Below are 12,598 nucleotides of genomic sequence, written 5' to 3'. Positions count from 1 at the left end.
GCAATAAACGCACACATCCAAAAAGAAGAAAGAACTAAAATTAACACATTAACACGGCATCTACAACAACTAGAAACAGAAGTAGAGAATGGAAGAAAATGAGGAGGAAGAAGGAAGGAAGAAGGCGAGAACAGTCTATTTGGCAAATGATGCCAACAACTTCTCAAGACAAAAATGCTGGGCACTGGTCAGAAAAAGTCACTGGGGCTTGTTGTGTGGCCTCGGGGACATCGGAGATCCTCTCTGGGTCTCAGTTTCCTCAATTGTGACGTAAAGTCTAGAGAGGTAAGGCAGCCAGGGCTTCACTGGCTTCCTGAGGTAAGGGTGGGGCTGCCAGTATTCAGAGTGAGGTGCCAGCTGGCTGGGCCTCAGGGCTGGGTTCCCTGCTGGAGGCCGGATGAGTCAGTCTCATGAGGCAGGTGCGTCAGACTTGGCTGCTGTTAACATGGGGGCGGGGCACTCACTTTCCTGGAAAGAGCTGAAGTGGGGTGGGGAGAAGGGAGGCGTGTCTTCTCATATAGAGAGAGTTGAAGGTTGGAGAGGCTGAAGGACTCTAGGGAGCACAATATTGGCATCTAGCTAAGTCCATCTTTGTTATTGTTGTTGTTGCTGTGACCACACACTGAGGACCTAGCATTAAATATCAGCAGAGTCCTTGGAAGGTTGCAAAAGGCTGCTGACACACTCTGTTGCAAACCAAAAGGTTGGAGCTTCAAGTCCAGAGAGACACTCTGGACAAAGGCCTGCTCATCTCCTTCTGAAAATCAGTCTCTGGAAAGAAACTTGGGAGCACAGTGGGTGTGACCAGACTGGGCATTACATTCTGGTGTTTTGGGGTTGCCACGAGTTGGGGGCTACTTGACAGAAGCTTACAAAAACAAGTAACACTAGGAGGAAGTCTCTGAGTGGGGCAAATGGTTGAGGCATTTGGCTGCTAACTAAAAGGAAGTTCAAGTCCACCTCAAGGTGCCTTGGAAGAAAGGCCTGGCAATCAATTTCCAAAAAGTAAACTGTTAAAAACCAGAATCTTCCCCTGCCTTACCAAGCACACTGTCCTTCTCCAGGGACTGACCCTTCTGATGATGTGTGTGAAGTATGTGAGATGAAGTCTTGCTATCCTCTCTTCTAAGGAACATTCTACCTGTACTTCTCCTAAGATGGACTTGTTCATTGTTGTAGCAGTCCTTCGTATATCTACTATTCTTCGCCAACACCAAACTTCAAAGGCTTGGGTCAAGTACTTAGTTCTCAGAGTAACAAAGCTGAATTCAGAAGAGGACACAAATCAGTTCAGCTCCAAACCCACAAACACTGGAGGATGCCTTCTGTATTAAGAGTGCTAGACACCATCTAAAGGAGCCCTGGTGGCTCAGGGGTTAAGTGCTCGGCTGCTAACTGGAAGCTACTCCATGGTATTCTGCCTCCAGAGAAATGACAGGGTTGGTAACGTACAAGGCAGCTCCGCTCTGCCTACAGGGTCACTTGGAGTTGGAACCAACTCAACTGCTGGGATACCATCTTGGGTGGTCAGGTAAGTGCCAGGAAGGAGCTAGGGAGTCAGACAGTGGCTGGAGGTGGACGCGCCAGCAGTTAAATTGCAAGTAATTAAACACCAAGGTATTTTCAATAACCTCATATGCATGCGAAGGCTGGACAGTGAATAAGGAAGACCGTAGAATTGATGCTTTTGAATTATGGTGTTGGAGGAGAATATTGAAAGTACCATGGGCTTCCAAAAGAACCAACAGATCTGTGTTGGAAGAAATGCAGCCAGAGTGCTCCTTGGAGGCCAGGATGGCCAAACTTCGTCTCTCATACTTCAGAAATATTTTCAGGAGGGACCAGTCGCTGGAGAAGAATATATTTCATAAGAGGAAAAGAGGAAGACCCCCAGCGAGATGGATTGGCACAGTGGCAGCATCAATGGGCTCAAGCGTGGCAACAATTATGAGGTTGGCCCAGGATCGGGCAGTGTTTAGTTTTGATGTGCATAGGGCCACTATGAGTCGGTACCGACTCGATGGCACCTAACAACAACAACAACAACAAACATCAAAGTGTGGGAAAGTCCTCCCTGGAGGGCCCACTGGGGTAGGGCTGAAGACGGAAGTGGGTACGGGGAAGGGCTCATTAAAGGCACCTCTGGCCTGGGCCTGCCACATGGTAGCATCTCTAGCAGCAGTGAGGGAGCGCTGGAGATGGCATGGATGTGACTGAAGCAGAGGCTGGGCAAAGGCTAAGCTGGGAGAGAAGGCAGAAAGAGTAGAAGGTGTGAATGCTGGTCTAAGGTGGACTGTGACAAGAGCCAGGCTCGGGGAAGCTCCTTGGGTGGCAGGGAGACTGGCAACAGGCACTCGATACAGCAGGTAGGAAACATAGGTCAGAATCTAGACCCCAGTTTTCAGAAGTCCACGGGGGTACCAGACATATCATCTGGGTTTCGGCTCTTCTCTCTCATGTGGCCCATCGTCTGGGAGCCATACCCCATGGTACTGCATCCACCCTGCATTCTAATGATGAGGAAAGGAGTCCCTCAGTGGTGCAAACTGCTAACTGAAAGGGTAGGGATTCTAGTCTACCCAGAGGTACCTCAGAAGAAAGGCTTGGCAATCTATTTCTGAAAAAAGTAAGTCATTGAAAACCTTACAGTTCTACTCTGGTACACATGGCGTATAATCAACTTAACAGCAACTGGCCTGTAGGCAGCTTAGTGATAAGGCCACTGAGGCTCAGAAAGGTTCAGTCACTGCAGGAGGTCTCACACACACCAGTAAGTGATGGAGCAGGGAATCTGAATCCAGAGTGATTCCAAAGATGTGCCTGGCCCTCAGCTGACCGCCTTGCTCCACATCACTGTAAGAGGCCTGCTCTGGGCTGGACGCTGTACCGGGCCTTGAAGTGCTGGGCATATCATAAGCTTCATGGAGAAACAAAAGCATCTCCTCTCCACATTGGGAAGAAGCCCTGGGGTCCTGACTCCCAGCCAGTGCTCAAGGAGAATGGAGGATGGGAACACATGGTCCTCCCTGACTGCTCAATGGAGATCCCAACACCCTTAGGACAGACCCCACCTTCTTCCTCATGCCGCCCTCCTCTTCTCAATGACTCTGCTTTGCTCTGCTCTTTCCCAACATTCCCTTTTCCTGTCCTCTGTCTACCCTGATGACTCAGGGCCCTTGAAACTTCTCTCCAGGGTCTCTGCCTCTTCTCCTTGCCCCCATCTCACATCCATCCTCCGGTTACCCCCATTCTAGTCTCCACATCCTCCTCAAGACTCTCCAATGGCTCCTATCATAGACTGAATTGTGTCCTCCCACAAATATTTCAGCTGGACCAGGCCGTGATTCTCAGTGATTTGGCAGTTATTCAATGATGTCATCATCCCGATCCATGCTGTGATCTCATGTGAGCAGCCATGGTTCATGGAAAGGGGGCTACTGTTAAGTCAGGCTGCAGTGCTGACCCATGTAAGGGGCGCTTCCCTGAGGCATGGCTTGCATCACTAGATGGAAGGAGAGAGAAGAGGACAGAGAGAAAGGGACTTACCACCACCCACAAAGAAGAGCCAGGAGAGGAACATGTCCTTTGGCTCCTTGTACTGAGAGTCTTGTAGAGCCTGGACACCCAGAGAGGGCGCTCCGTGAAGAAGCTTCCCCTGGAGTGATGCTTTTGTACTTCTACCCACCCTTCTAAGCTGTGAGAGGGTACATTTCTGCTTGGTAAAACTATCCACTTATGGAAATTCTTGTTATAGGGTAGTGGGTGTGGCTGCCTGTTTGTCACAGAGTCAGTTGCAATACAGAGACTCTGTATAGGGTTTCTGAGGGAGCAGAAAACCTCATCTTTCTCCTACGGAGAGACTGATAGATTCGAACTGCTGACCTTGTGGTTAGCAGCCCAGCTTGTAATCCACTACACTATCAGAGCTCCTTTCTGTTAGAGTAGTGTTGTTGTTGTTAAGTGTGGTCCAGTCGGTTCCAATTCATATCAACCCTGTGTAGCAGGGGTGGGTGAGGGGAGGAATCTTTGTTCTGCCAAAATTTATAACATCTTTCGAGGGCTATACAAAATCATCAACTCTAACATAAGCCTGCTATATGCAATCAAACAGTTACTGCACTCACCCCTAATGTGATGGCTGGAATTGCAGTTGCCTTGGTAGGGCCAGACCACGTGATTTCACCAGCCTTATCTAGCCCATGGAGTCCTGGCTCGGACACCTTATACAGGGTCGCTGAGTTGGAACTGACTCTACAGCACTAAACAACAACATACAGCCTGCAGGCCGGGCAGTCCCCACCCCTGCTGTATAAGGTTTCCGAGGAGTGACTGGTTGGTTTGAACTGCTGACCTCGCATTTCAAATTGCCCTTGCAGGCCAGTGCGTTATCCCACACACCAGGACTCCTTCTGTTGTACTTGTTGTTGGTAAGTGCCATCGAGTCAGTTCTGACTCATAGCGACCCTGTATAGGGTTTCCAAGGAGCAGCTGGTGGGTTTGAACCACCGACCTGTGGTTAGCAGGATGATACTGTGTTACGGTAACACTAGATACCTACCGCAGCTCCCTGTGGCCACGCCTTTTTAAATACCACTGTAAGGCCCTAACTGATTTTGCCTAGCTACTTGACCAAACTTTAGTCAGGCTTCAAGAAGCATTTTTGATAGAAGGCCTCAGTTTTTAGTTCCCTCCAGAGACAAGGTCAATCTCCATTCTGTACATTAGCCTGAACATGTCCTCCTGTTCCAGGAACGTGCTAAATCAGCTCATGTTGCCTTAGAATATCCTTTCACCCCTAGCAACAGCGAGCCATAGACAAGTAATAGACAGAACAACCCAAGGCCAGATGCCAGATGTTTTCCTTTGCCCTAGCCTAAGAAAGACCACCAGTACTGACCAATTAAACTGTAACATCTCATCCTTTGCCAATTGTTAACCAATCAAAAACTGTATCTATAGTGCTGTGCAATTATGCCCCCTGAAACCCTATAAAAACTTGTGTGTATAGTGAGTCAGGGTCGCCCTCAACTCCTGTTTTCAAGAGTCTATGTGAGGGTGGACCCCAGCGAGTTGGCAAATGTCACCTTTGTCTCCTGGTTTTAGGAGTCTGTGAAGGTGGACCTCAGCGCGTTGGTAAATAAACCTCTTGCTTTTGCATCCAACTCGAGTCCTGATGATCTTTTTGGGGTCTCCTACTTGATTAGGCCACTAGGGGGCCTAACACCACCAGTCTCCTGAGGTACTTCCACAGACACTGTGGCCCTCCGTCCTCAGGCCCCACAGTACTCTTGGTGCCGCTTAAACAGTGGTATCCAGTAGAGATAAAATGTGAGTTACCTATGTCATCTTACATTGCCTAGTCAACACAAGGAGCTCTGGTAGCGTAGTGGTTACGAATCGGGCTATGAACCGCAAGGTCAGCAGTTCGAAACTACCAACTGCTCCGCAGAAGAAAGATGAGGCTTTCTGCTCCTGTAAAGATTTACAGCTTCGGAAACCCTGTTCAGGGTCGCTATGGGTCAGAAATGACTCGACAACAACATCAAAACACCCATTGCCAGCAAGTCAATTGTGACTCAGCAAGCCTACGGAGCAGAATAGACCTACCCCCGAGGGTTTCCAAGGCTGCAGTCTTTACGGGGACAGACTGCCGCATGAACCACCAACCTTCCAGCTAGCAGTCAAGCGCTTAACCACTGAACCACCAGGGATCTCCAAATTGCCAAGTAGCCATATTTTTAAAAGTAAAGCTACGTAGGTAAAAACAATTTTAGTCATACATTTTCTTTTACCCAATACATCGGAAATATCATTTCAATCTGTAATCAAAGTAAGAGATTACTAAGATCTATTACAGTGCCTTTTTACACAAAAGTCTTTGAAATCCAGTGGGTTTTTACACCCCAGGCATTTCTCAATTCAGTAGAGACACATTTGATGGGCAACAATCCTACACATTTCAAGTCTGAGCTCTGAATTCTGACCAGCTCGTACATTCTAGCTTTGTTATTCATGTTAAGTTACTCAGTCAAGTGAGCCTCACATTCCTTATCTATGGTGGTGGCGGTGGTGGCTGTGTGCCATGGAGTTGGTTCCAACTCATAGCGACCATGTACAGGGTTTCCGAGGCTGTAAATCTTTATGGGAGCAGAAAGCCTCATCTTTCTCCCATGGAACAGCTGGTAGTTTCAAACTACTGACCGTGAGATTAGCAGCCGGATTCATAACCACTATGCCTACCAGAGCTCCTTCCATCTATAACATGGGATAAAGGAAACAGTAGTTTCTATTAAGCATTGTTATTGGGGTGGTGCTGGTGGTGATGTGCATGGGTTGGTTCTGACTCATAGTGACCCCGTATAGCGTTTCCGAGGTTGTGCAGCTTTACAGGAGCAGAAAGCCTCGTCTTTCTCCCACGAAGCGGCTGATAATTTCGAGTTGCTGATCTTGCTGCGAGCAGCCGAACTGGTAACCACTATGTGCCGCCAGAGCTCCTTGAGCATTATTTTAGAAATTCTAGAATAACAACAGGTCTCACAACAGTCCTGTGAGGCTGTCCTGTCACCATCCCCACTTCCTTTAAAGTGGACGGGACTGAGTACAGAGAGGTCAAGGTTACTTGTCCAACCCAAGGAACTTGGCTGCTCTGACAACTTGGCTGGTCCTGCTCTCAAAATGGACTCCTGGTGTGACGCCGTAAGATCAGCACTGCACTGAGAACCACAAGGTGGGCCGTTCAAACCCACCAGCTGCTCCTTGGAAACCCTATACAGGGTCACTGTGAGTCAGAAGCGACACGATGGCATTTAACAACAAACCCAAAATCTGTATTGGATTTGGAAACTCTGTATCTGCTGGTGTAATCCTATGCAATGTAATGTAATTGTTGTTGTTGTTAAGTGCCATCAAGTCAGATTGGCTTGCCATAAATCAAGGAGGCTTCAAAAAGTGCAAGGAAAAACTCCAGGGTCTTTTCAATACATTTTTCCATGAACATTTTGAAGTTCCTTCAGATAATCAGCTGAGGTCCCATCAGTGTAGGACGGGCTTTTAACCCTAATAATCATGAGGAGTTCTACAAAAAGCAACATAGACACACAGACACACAGACACAGGGAAATCAAACCCCATCTGACAGGGACAGAGGCAGAGGATGCTATAAGCTCAGGAAGTCCAAGGACTGCTGGAGTTGACAAAGCAAAGACCTCCCCCTAGGGTCACACCCAGAATTTGGACTTCTGGCCATTTGGGGAGTTTCTGTTAAGAAACTAAGACAGCTAGTAACTAACGGAGCTAGGTTTCAAATCACAAGTCCTTCTACTGCTAAATCAGCAGCTCTGAGAATCCACCCCATAGGGGTGCCTGGTGAGGAGTGAAGGAACTCAGGTGTCACGTTCTCAGGAGGGCGTCATACACATGGTAAGTGCTCAGTACTCACTGGTTACTGTTCTGTGTCTCCCAGGCCTGGAGCTGGACCATTTGGGGCATGTAGAATAAAACTGTGGGCCTCAGTCCTCAGCTCTTAGACTTTCTCCTGTCCTACTAACCTAGAAACCCAGATGCTAGCTTGCTCTTATGAGCCTTCCCACAGATGACACCTGCCGAGCGGCTGAGTTTACTTTCTGTTTAGTTATTCAGAGAAACAGAAAGTTGGGCCTGGAGAAGAAAGCACAAGATAAAGGACAAGAGTATTAAAATGTTGGCCTTGAACCAAGTGGGTGGGCCGTCTACCAGATCCAGGACTTTAGTGTGAGGGCAAGATCACCCCTCAGCCCATGAGGTTCTGACCTACTATCCTGCATAACCCGGAAGGCCAGAGACTTTGCTGGGGAAGTCCCCTCAAGGCAGCAGGGAGCCAGGTCCAGCCTGGGAAGAGCATCAAGCCTGCATCCACCGGTGGTACCCAGGTTTCTGGGAAGGAATGGAGATCTAGCCCTCACTGTGGGGAACATCAAGTGGGGCTCAGGGACTCCATCACTACAGGTAGACCAGATGCCCCCAAAGTTGCTTCCAATTGTGAATCTGAGGCTATCTGGTGATGGGGGAGGGGGTTTCTGGGGGTGTGATGGAGACTCCAACTGGTTTCTCCATGCCTTGGTGGCTCCCCACATGGAGTAGCAGGGATTTCCATGGCTGGGACCCCAGAAGCTGGGGAAAGAGGAGGTGTGCACAGTCCCCCTCTGCCTTCACTCACCTCCAGCCTGGCCACGGCAAATGGTGTGGCCCCCTCCATGTGCTGAGGCGTGACCCCACTGACCAGGGTTCGATAGTCGGTGATGTTGCCTTCAGGCCGGATGAACTTGTCATAGACCACAGCACCGTAGACATTCACAAGGCTACAGCGGGCCAGGCCGCTCTCCCGTCTGGGCCCGACTCCTACCATCTCACAGTCCATGGCCAGCGCCTCCAGGTATGCCATGCTCTGGGGGACCTCAGGTGCACTGCAGAGGGGTGCAGGAGGGTCTCACATGTGGCTGAACCAACTTCCTGGACACCTGCCATGACCCAGCCCACCTTCACCCTCTGCCCGACCCTTGGCCAGAAACACCTGGCAACAGGGGAAGGTGGCCTCACCCCACCCCAGATGGTCTCCTCAGCCTCCTAGCCCAGTCCAGCAGCTTTAAGAAAAGGCAGAAGTCCTCCCTCCCACAGCAGTCTACCTCCAAGAAACCTCCGGACCAGCTGTTCCTGTTGTCCCCTGTCACCTGCCTGCCTCTCTTGTGCCACTTCCCAGTTAGTGCAATGGCTCTTAACAGTGACTCATCCCCGACTGAACTGCAAATCCTGCCTTAAGTTTCAGTTTCGGGCTTGTTATTAAGTTGGGGGAGGGAGGCTAGGCACCTAGGGAGTGAGGTGCCCTGAGCCAGGGCTGACAAAGCTGGTGGAGTCTGTGTTAGAATGCCCCCTTTTTTCCCCTGCCTCCATTAATCACTCAGAACTCCCTCTCCTCGGCCCCAGTGACGTATCCGATGCGGATAAAGTAGATTGCAACATCTTTCTTTTCTCTCTCTCCACCCACAGAATAAACATCTCCAGGACTAGAGTCCAGGAATGTCCCATAACTTCTGGGGTCATTACCAGTCTGACACTGTTGGGCCTCTTATGGGGGCAAGATTCTTGGGACATTGAGGCTGCTGTTAAGAATGGGAGTGTGGGGGGCCAGGGGGCAGGAGCAAGCCCCCAGATCAGGCCAGGGGAGACACTGTCCTCTGGTGCTGTGGGTTAATGCATCAGACTGGAAAGCCATTTGAACTGCAAGGTTGGCGGTTCAAGCTCACCAGCTGCTCCTTGGAAACCCTATACAGGGTCGCTATGGGTCGGAATTGACTTGATGGCACTTAACAACAACAAGGCTTCCATTACAGATTTACAGTCTCAGAAATCCTGTACAGGGTCACTATGAGGCGGTTCCGACTCCACAGCACATAACCACCACGCCACCACCAAGGCTTCCATTAAGGAGCTCTGGTAGCGTAGTGGTTACTCATCAGGCTGCAAACTTCAAGGTCAGCAGTTTGAAACTGCCAGCTGTTCCGCAGGAGAAAGATGAGGCTTTCTGTTCCTGTAAAGACTTACAGCCTCGGAAACCCTGTACAGGGTCGCTATGAGTCAGAACTGACTCCACAGCATATAACCACCAAGGCTTCCATTCGACTTCTGGTGTGGCGCTGTGGGTTAATGCACTGGACTGCAAAGTCGGTTTGAACCGCAAAGTTGATGGTTCAAGCTCACCAGTCGCTCCTCAGAAACACTATGGGTCAGAACCAACTAGACGACACTTAACATCAACAAAATCTTCCATTGCTACAGGGGTACCTCAGGAACAAGCAGTTTATCTTCAAAGGGCTCTCCCTCTCTGTTGGCACTACTTCATGAAGCCCCCAACCACACTAACTACAGCCCTATGATTTACACTCCTCCAGGCTAGAATGGTGAACTCTTAAAACAGTTCCTGGTATAGTAAGCACTTGATCTTTACTGAATACATACATGAGTTGTAACTGGGGCAAAAACAGGATCAGCTTCCAATGAGGAAGATGCCAAACTCAATCAACATTCCCCCGCGCACTCTTTGTGTCTGGAGACGGCATGTAGGAACTACTTTGATCCGTAACCTGCTAGTCTCGAACCTCCCTGCCCACTGCCATCACTGAGGGCCTAATACCGCTGCCCAACCAGAAGGGGCTTTAAAAAGTTTGTGGAAAATTGAAATGAAAAGATAGTGGGATACTTTACACAAACTTTTTGAAGCCCCCTCAGACTTAGTAGAATCCTGGTGTGGTGTTGTGGATAAGCTAACCAAAAAAAGGTCAGGGGTTCAAATCCACCAGCTGCTCCTCGGAAAACCCTATGATTCAGAACTGACTGGCAGACACCTACTAACAGATTTAGTGGGTTTGAGTGGAAGACTATTGAACTTTACTAGTTACCATTTAAAAAAAGAAAGCCAAATGTGTCTGTAGTGAGCTTTCAGTGACAATGAGTTGAGAGCCCCCACGCCTGCCTCCTACCTTTAGACGCACAGAAGCAGCTGTAAGCAGCCAGTCAGGTTGATGGTTTGGGAAGAAACATGGAGTAATCACTAAGTGGACATCTGATTTCAGCTAGTCTCAAAAGTAAAACCAATTTCTGAAACAGATCTAAATTAAAAGACATTGTTCCTGTTGTTCAGTTGGTTCAAGTTTGAGGTACAAAAGATTATTTTGAGTGCCCATTCAGAATGAACACATTTTGTTTGAGTTCAGCCAGTCTGGGGAATTTTGCTATTCAAATGTATAACTTTTTTAGGAGGCAGAGACGATGACGTGGAGAGATGGAGCAGCTGAGGACTTTAGACACAGAGAGGGAGAGGGGCTGTGTGCTGACGATCGGTGTGGCAGGCTTGCAGGGTATACCGTTTGGTTGGTTGATGATGCATGGAGGGGATTGTCATCATGGCAATGAAACTATTTACGATAGGATGAATGTAAAGCTAATGTTCTCCCATGTAAATTATCACATAATTCACAATAAAACATTAAAAAATTTTTTTTAAATGTGTAACTTTTTTTTACCCTGACTTATGCGGGGAGCACTCCGGCTGTATTTCTCCCAAAATAGAACTGTGTTGCAAGAAATACAGCCAGAGTGCTCCTTTGAAGCTAAAATGGCCAGATTTCGTCTCTCATACTTTGGACATGTTAAGAGACACCAGTCACTGGAGAAAGATATCATGTTTGGTAAAGTGGAGGGTCAGAGAAAAAGAGGAAGACCCCCAACGTGATGGATTGGCACAGAGGCAGCATCAATGTGCTCAAGCGTAGTAACAGTTGTGAGGTTGGCCCAGGATCTGACAATGTTTTATTGTTGTGCATAGGGTCGCTAAGAGTCGGTACCAACTCGATGGCACCTAACAACGTGCGGGGAGGCAAAGTAAAGTTCCTGTGAATTTATGTGAATGTGCATAAATACATGGTGACTTTAGGAACATTGGTGGTGTTGTAGGGTAAGCACTACACTAGGCTGCTAACCACAAGGCTGGCAGTTCGAGCCCACACAGCTGCTCTGTAAGAGTAAGAGAAGGCTTTTTTTTTTTTGCTCCCGTAAAGATTGTTGTTGTTGTTGTTGTTAAGTCCCGTCGAGTCGGTTCCAACCCATAGCGACCCTGTACAGGGTTTCCGAGAGTGTAAATCTTTACGGGAGTAGAAAGCCTCATCTTTCTCCCGCGGAGCAGCTGGTAGTTTCGAACCACTGACATTAAGGTCCGTAAAGATTAAAACCTCAGAAATCCCATCCAGGGTCGCTATGAGTCAGTACTGACTAGACAGCACTTAACATGGTCTTTACATGAAAAATGTAATCAATGTCTTTTCATTTTAAATGTGGAAGTGGTGTGTGTGTTTTGGTGCATAGTTTCACCACAATCAAGCAATAAATGATACATAAATAATAAGCTCCAATGAGGTTTGTTTCTACAATCTGCATGCATGTGATTGCTGCTAAGTGCGGGGGTGGGGGTTTGTTCTGACTCACAGATTTCTGAAGAGCCACTGGTGAGTTTGAACTACCCACCTTGAGGTTCAAAGCGACCTTGTGCTTCATCACACCAAGACTCCACAGTCTGCATGTTGTTGTTGTTAAGTGCCAACCCTGTGTAGAGGAGCGGCTGTTGTATTTGAACCACCCACATTGCAGTTCAAACTGGCCTTGAGGTCCAGTGCTTTATCCCACAGTGCCCACCAGGACCCCACAATCTGCATGAGTCGACTCAAAGAGACCCTGTACAGGGTTTCCAAGGAGCAGTTGGTGAATTTGAACTGTTAACCTTGCAGCTCAAACTGACATTGCAGTTTAGTGCATTAACTGTACCACACCAGGACGTCACAATCTGCATGTTGTTGTCGTTAAGTGCCATCAAGCCAGTTCTGACAGATATTGACCCTGTATATGGTTTCTGAGGAGCAGCTGGTGAGCTTGAACCGCTGACCTTGCAGTTCAAACGGACCTTGCAGTCCATAGCAGTAGTCTGCACAATCTGCATTGTTGTTGTTAAGTGCTGTCAAGTCAATTCTGACCCATAGAGACCCTGTATAGGGTTTCCAAGGAACAGCTGGTGAGC

The 12,598-nt window shown here is 48.4% G+C and overlaps 1 protein-coding gene across 1 annotated transcript in view; it reads right to left on the bottom strand.

Moving 5' to 3' along the window:
- Positions 1-8,502, bottom strand: part of ISG20 (interferon stimulated exonuclease gene 20kDa) — a 25,298-nt gene extending 16,796 nt beyond the window's left edge. Inside the window, 2 exon segments of the mRNA XM_006867165.1 lie at positions 8,195-8,404; positions 8,485-8,502. Of these exon segments, the coding sequence (XP_006867227.1) occupies positions 8,195-8,404; positions 8,485-8,502 (228 nt within the window).
- Between the last annotated feature and the right edge of the window lie 4,096 nt (positions 8,503-12,598).

Source organism: Chrysochloris asiatica, unplaced genomic scaffold (assembly GCF_000296735.1).
Source record: "Chrysochloris asiatica unplaced genomic scaffold, ChrAsi1.0 scaffold00101, whole genome shotgun sequence".
NCBI lineage: Eukaryota > Metazoa > Chordata > Mammalia > Afrosoricida > Chrysochloridae > Chrysochloris > Chrysochloris asiatica.
The sequence above is the reverse complement of the archived record's forward strand: the minus strand, read 5'-3'. Positions and strand labels throughout refer to the sequence as shown.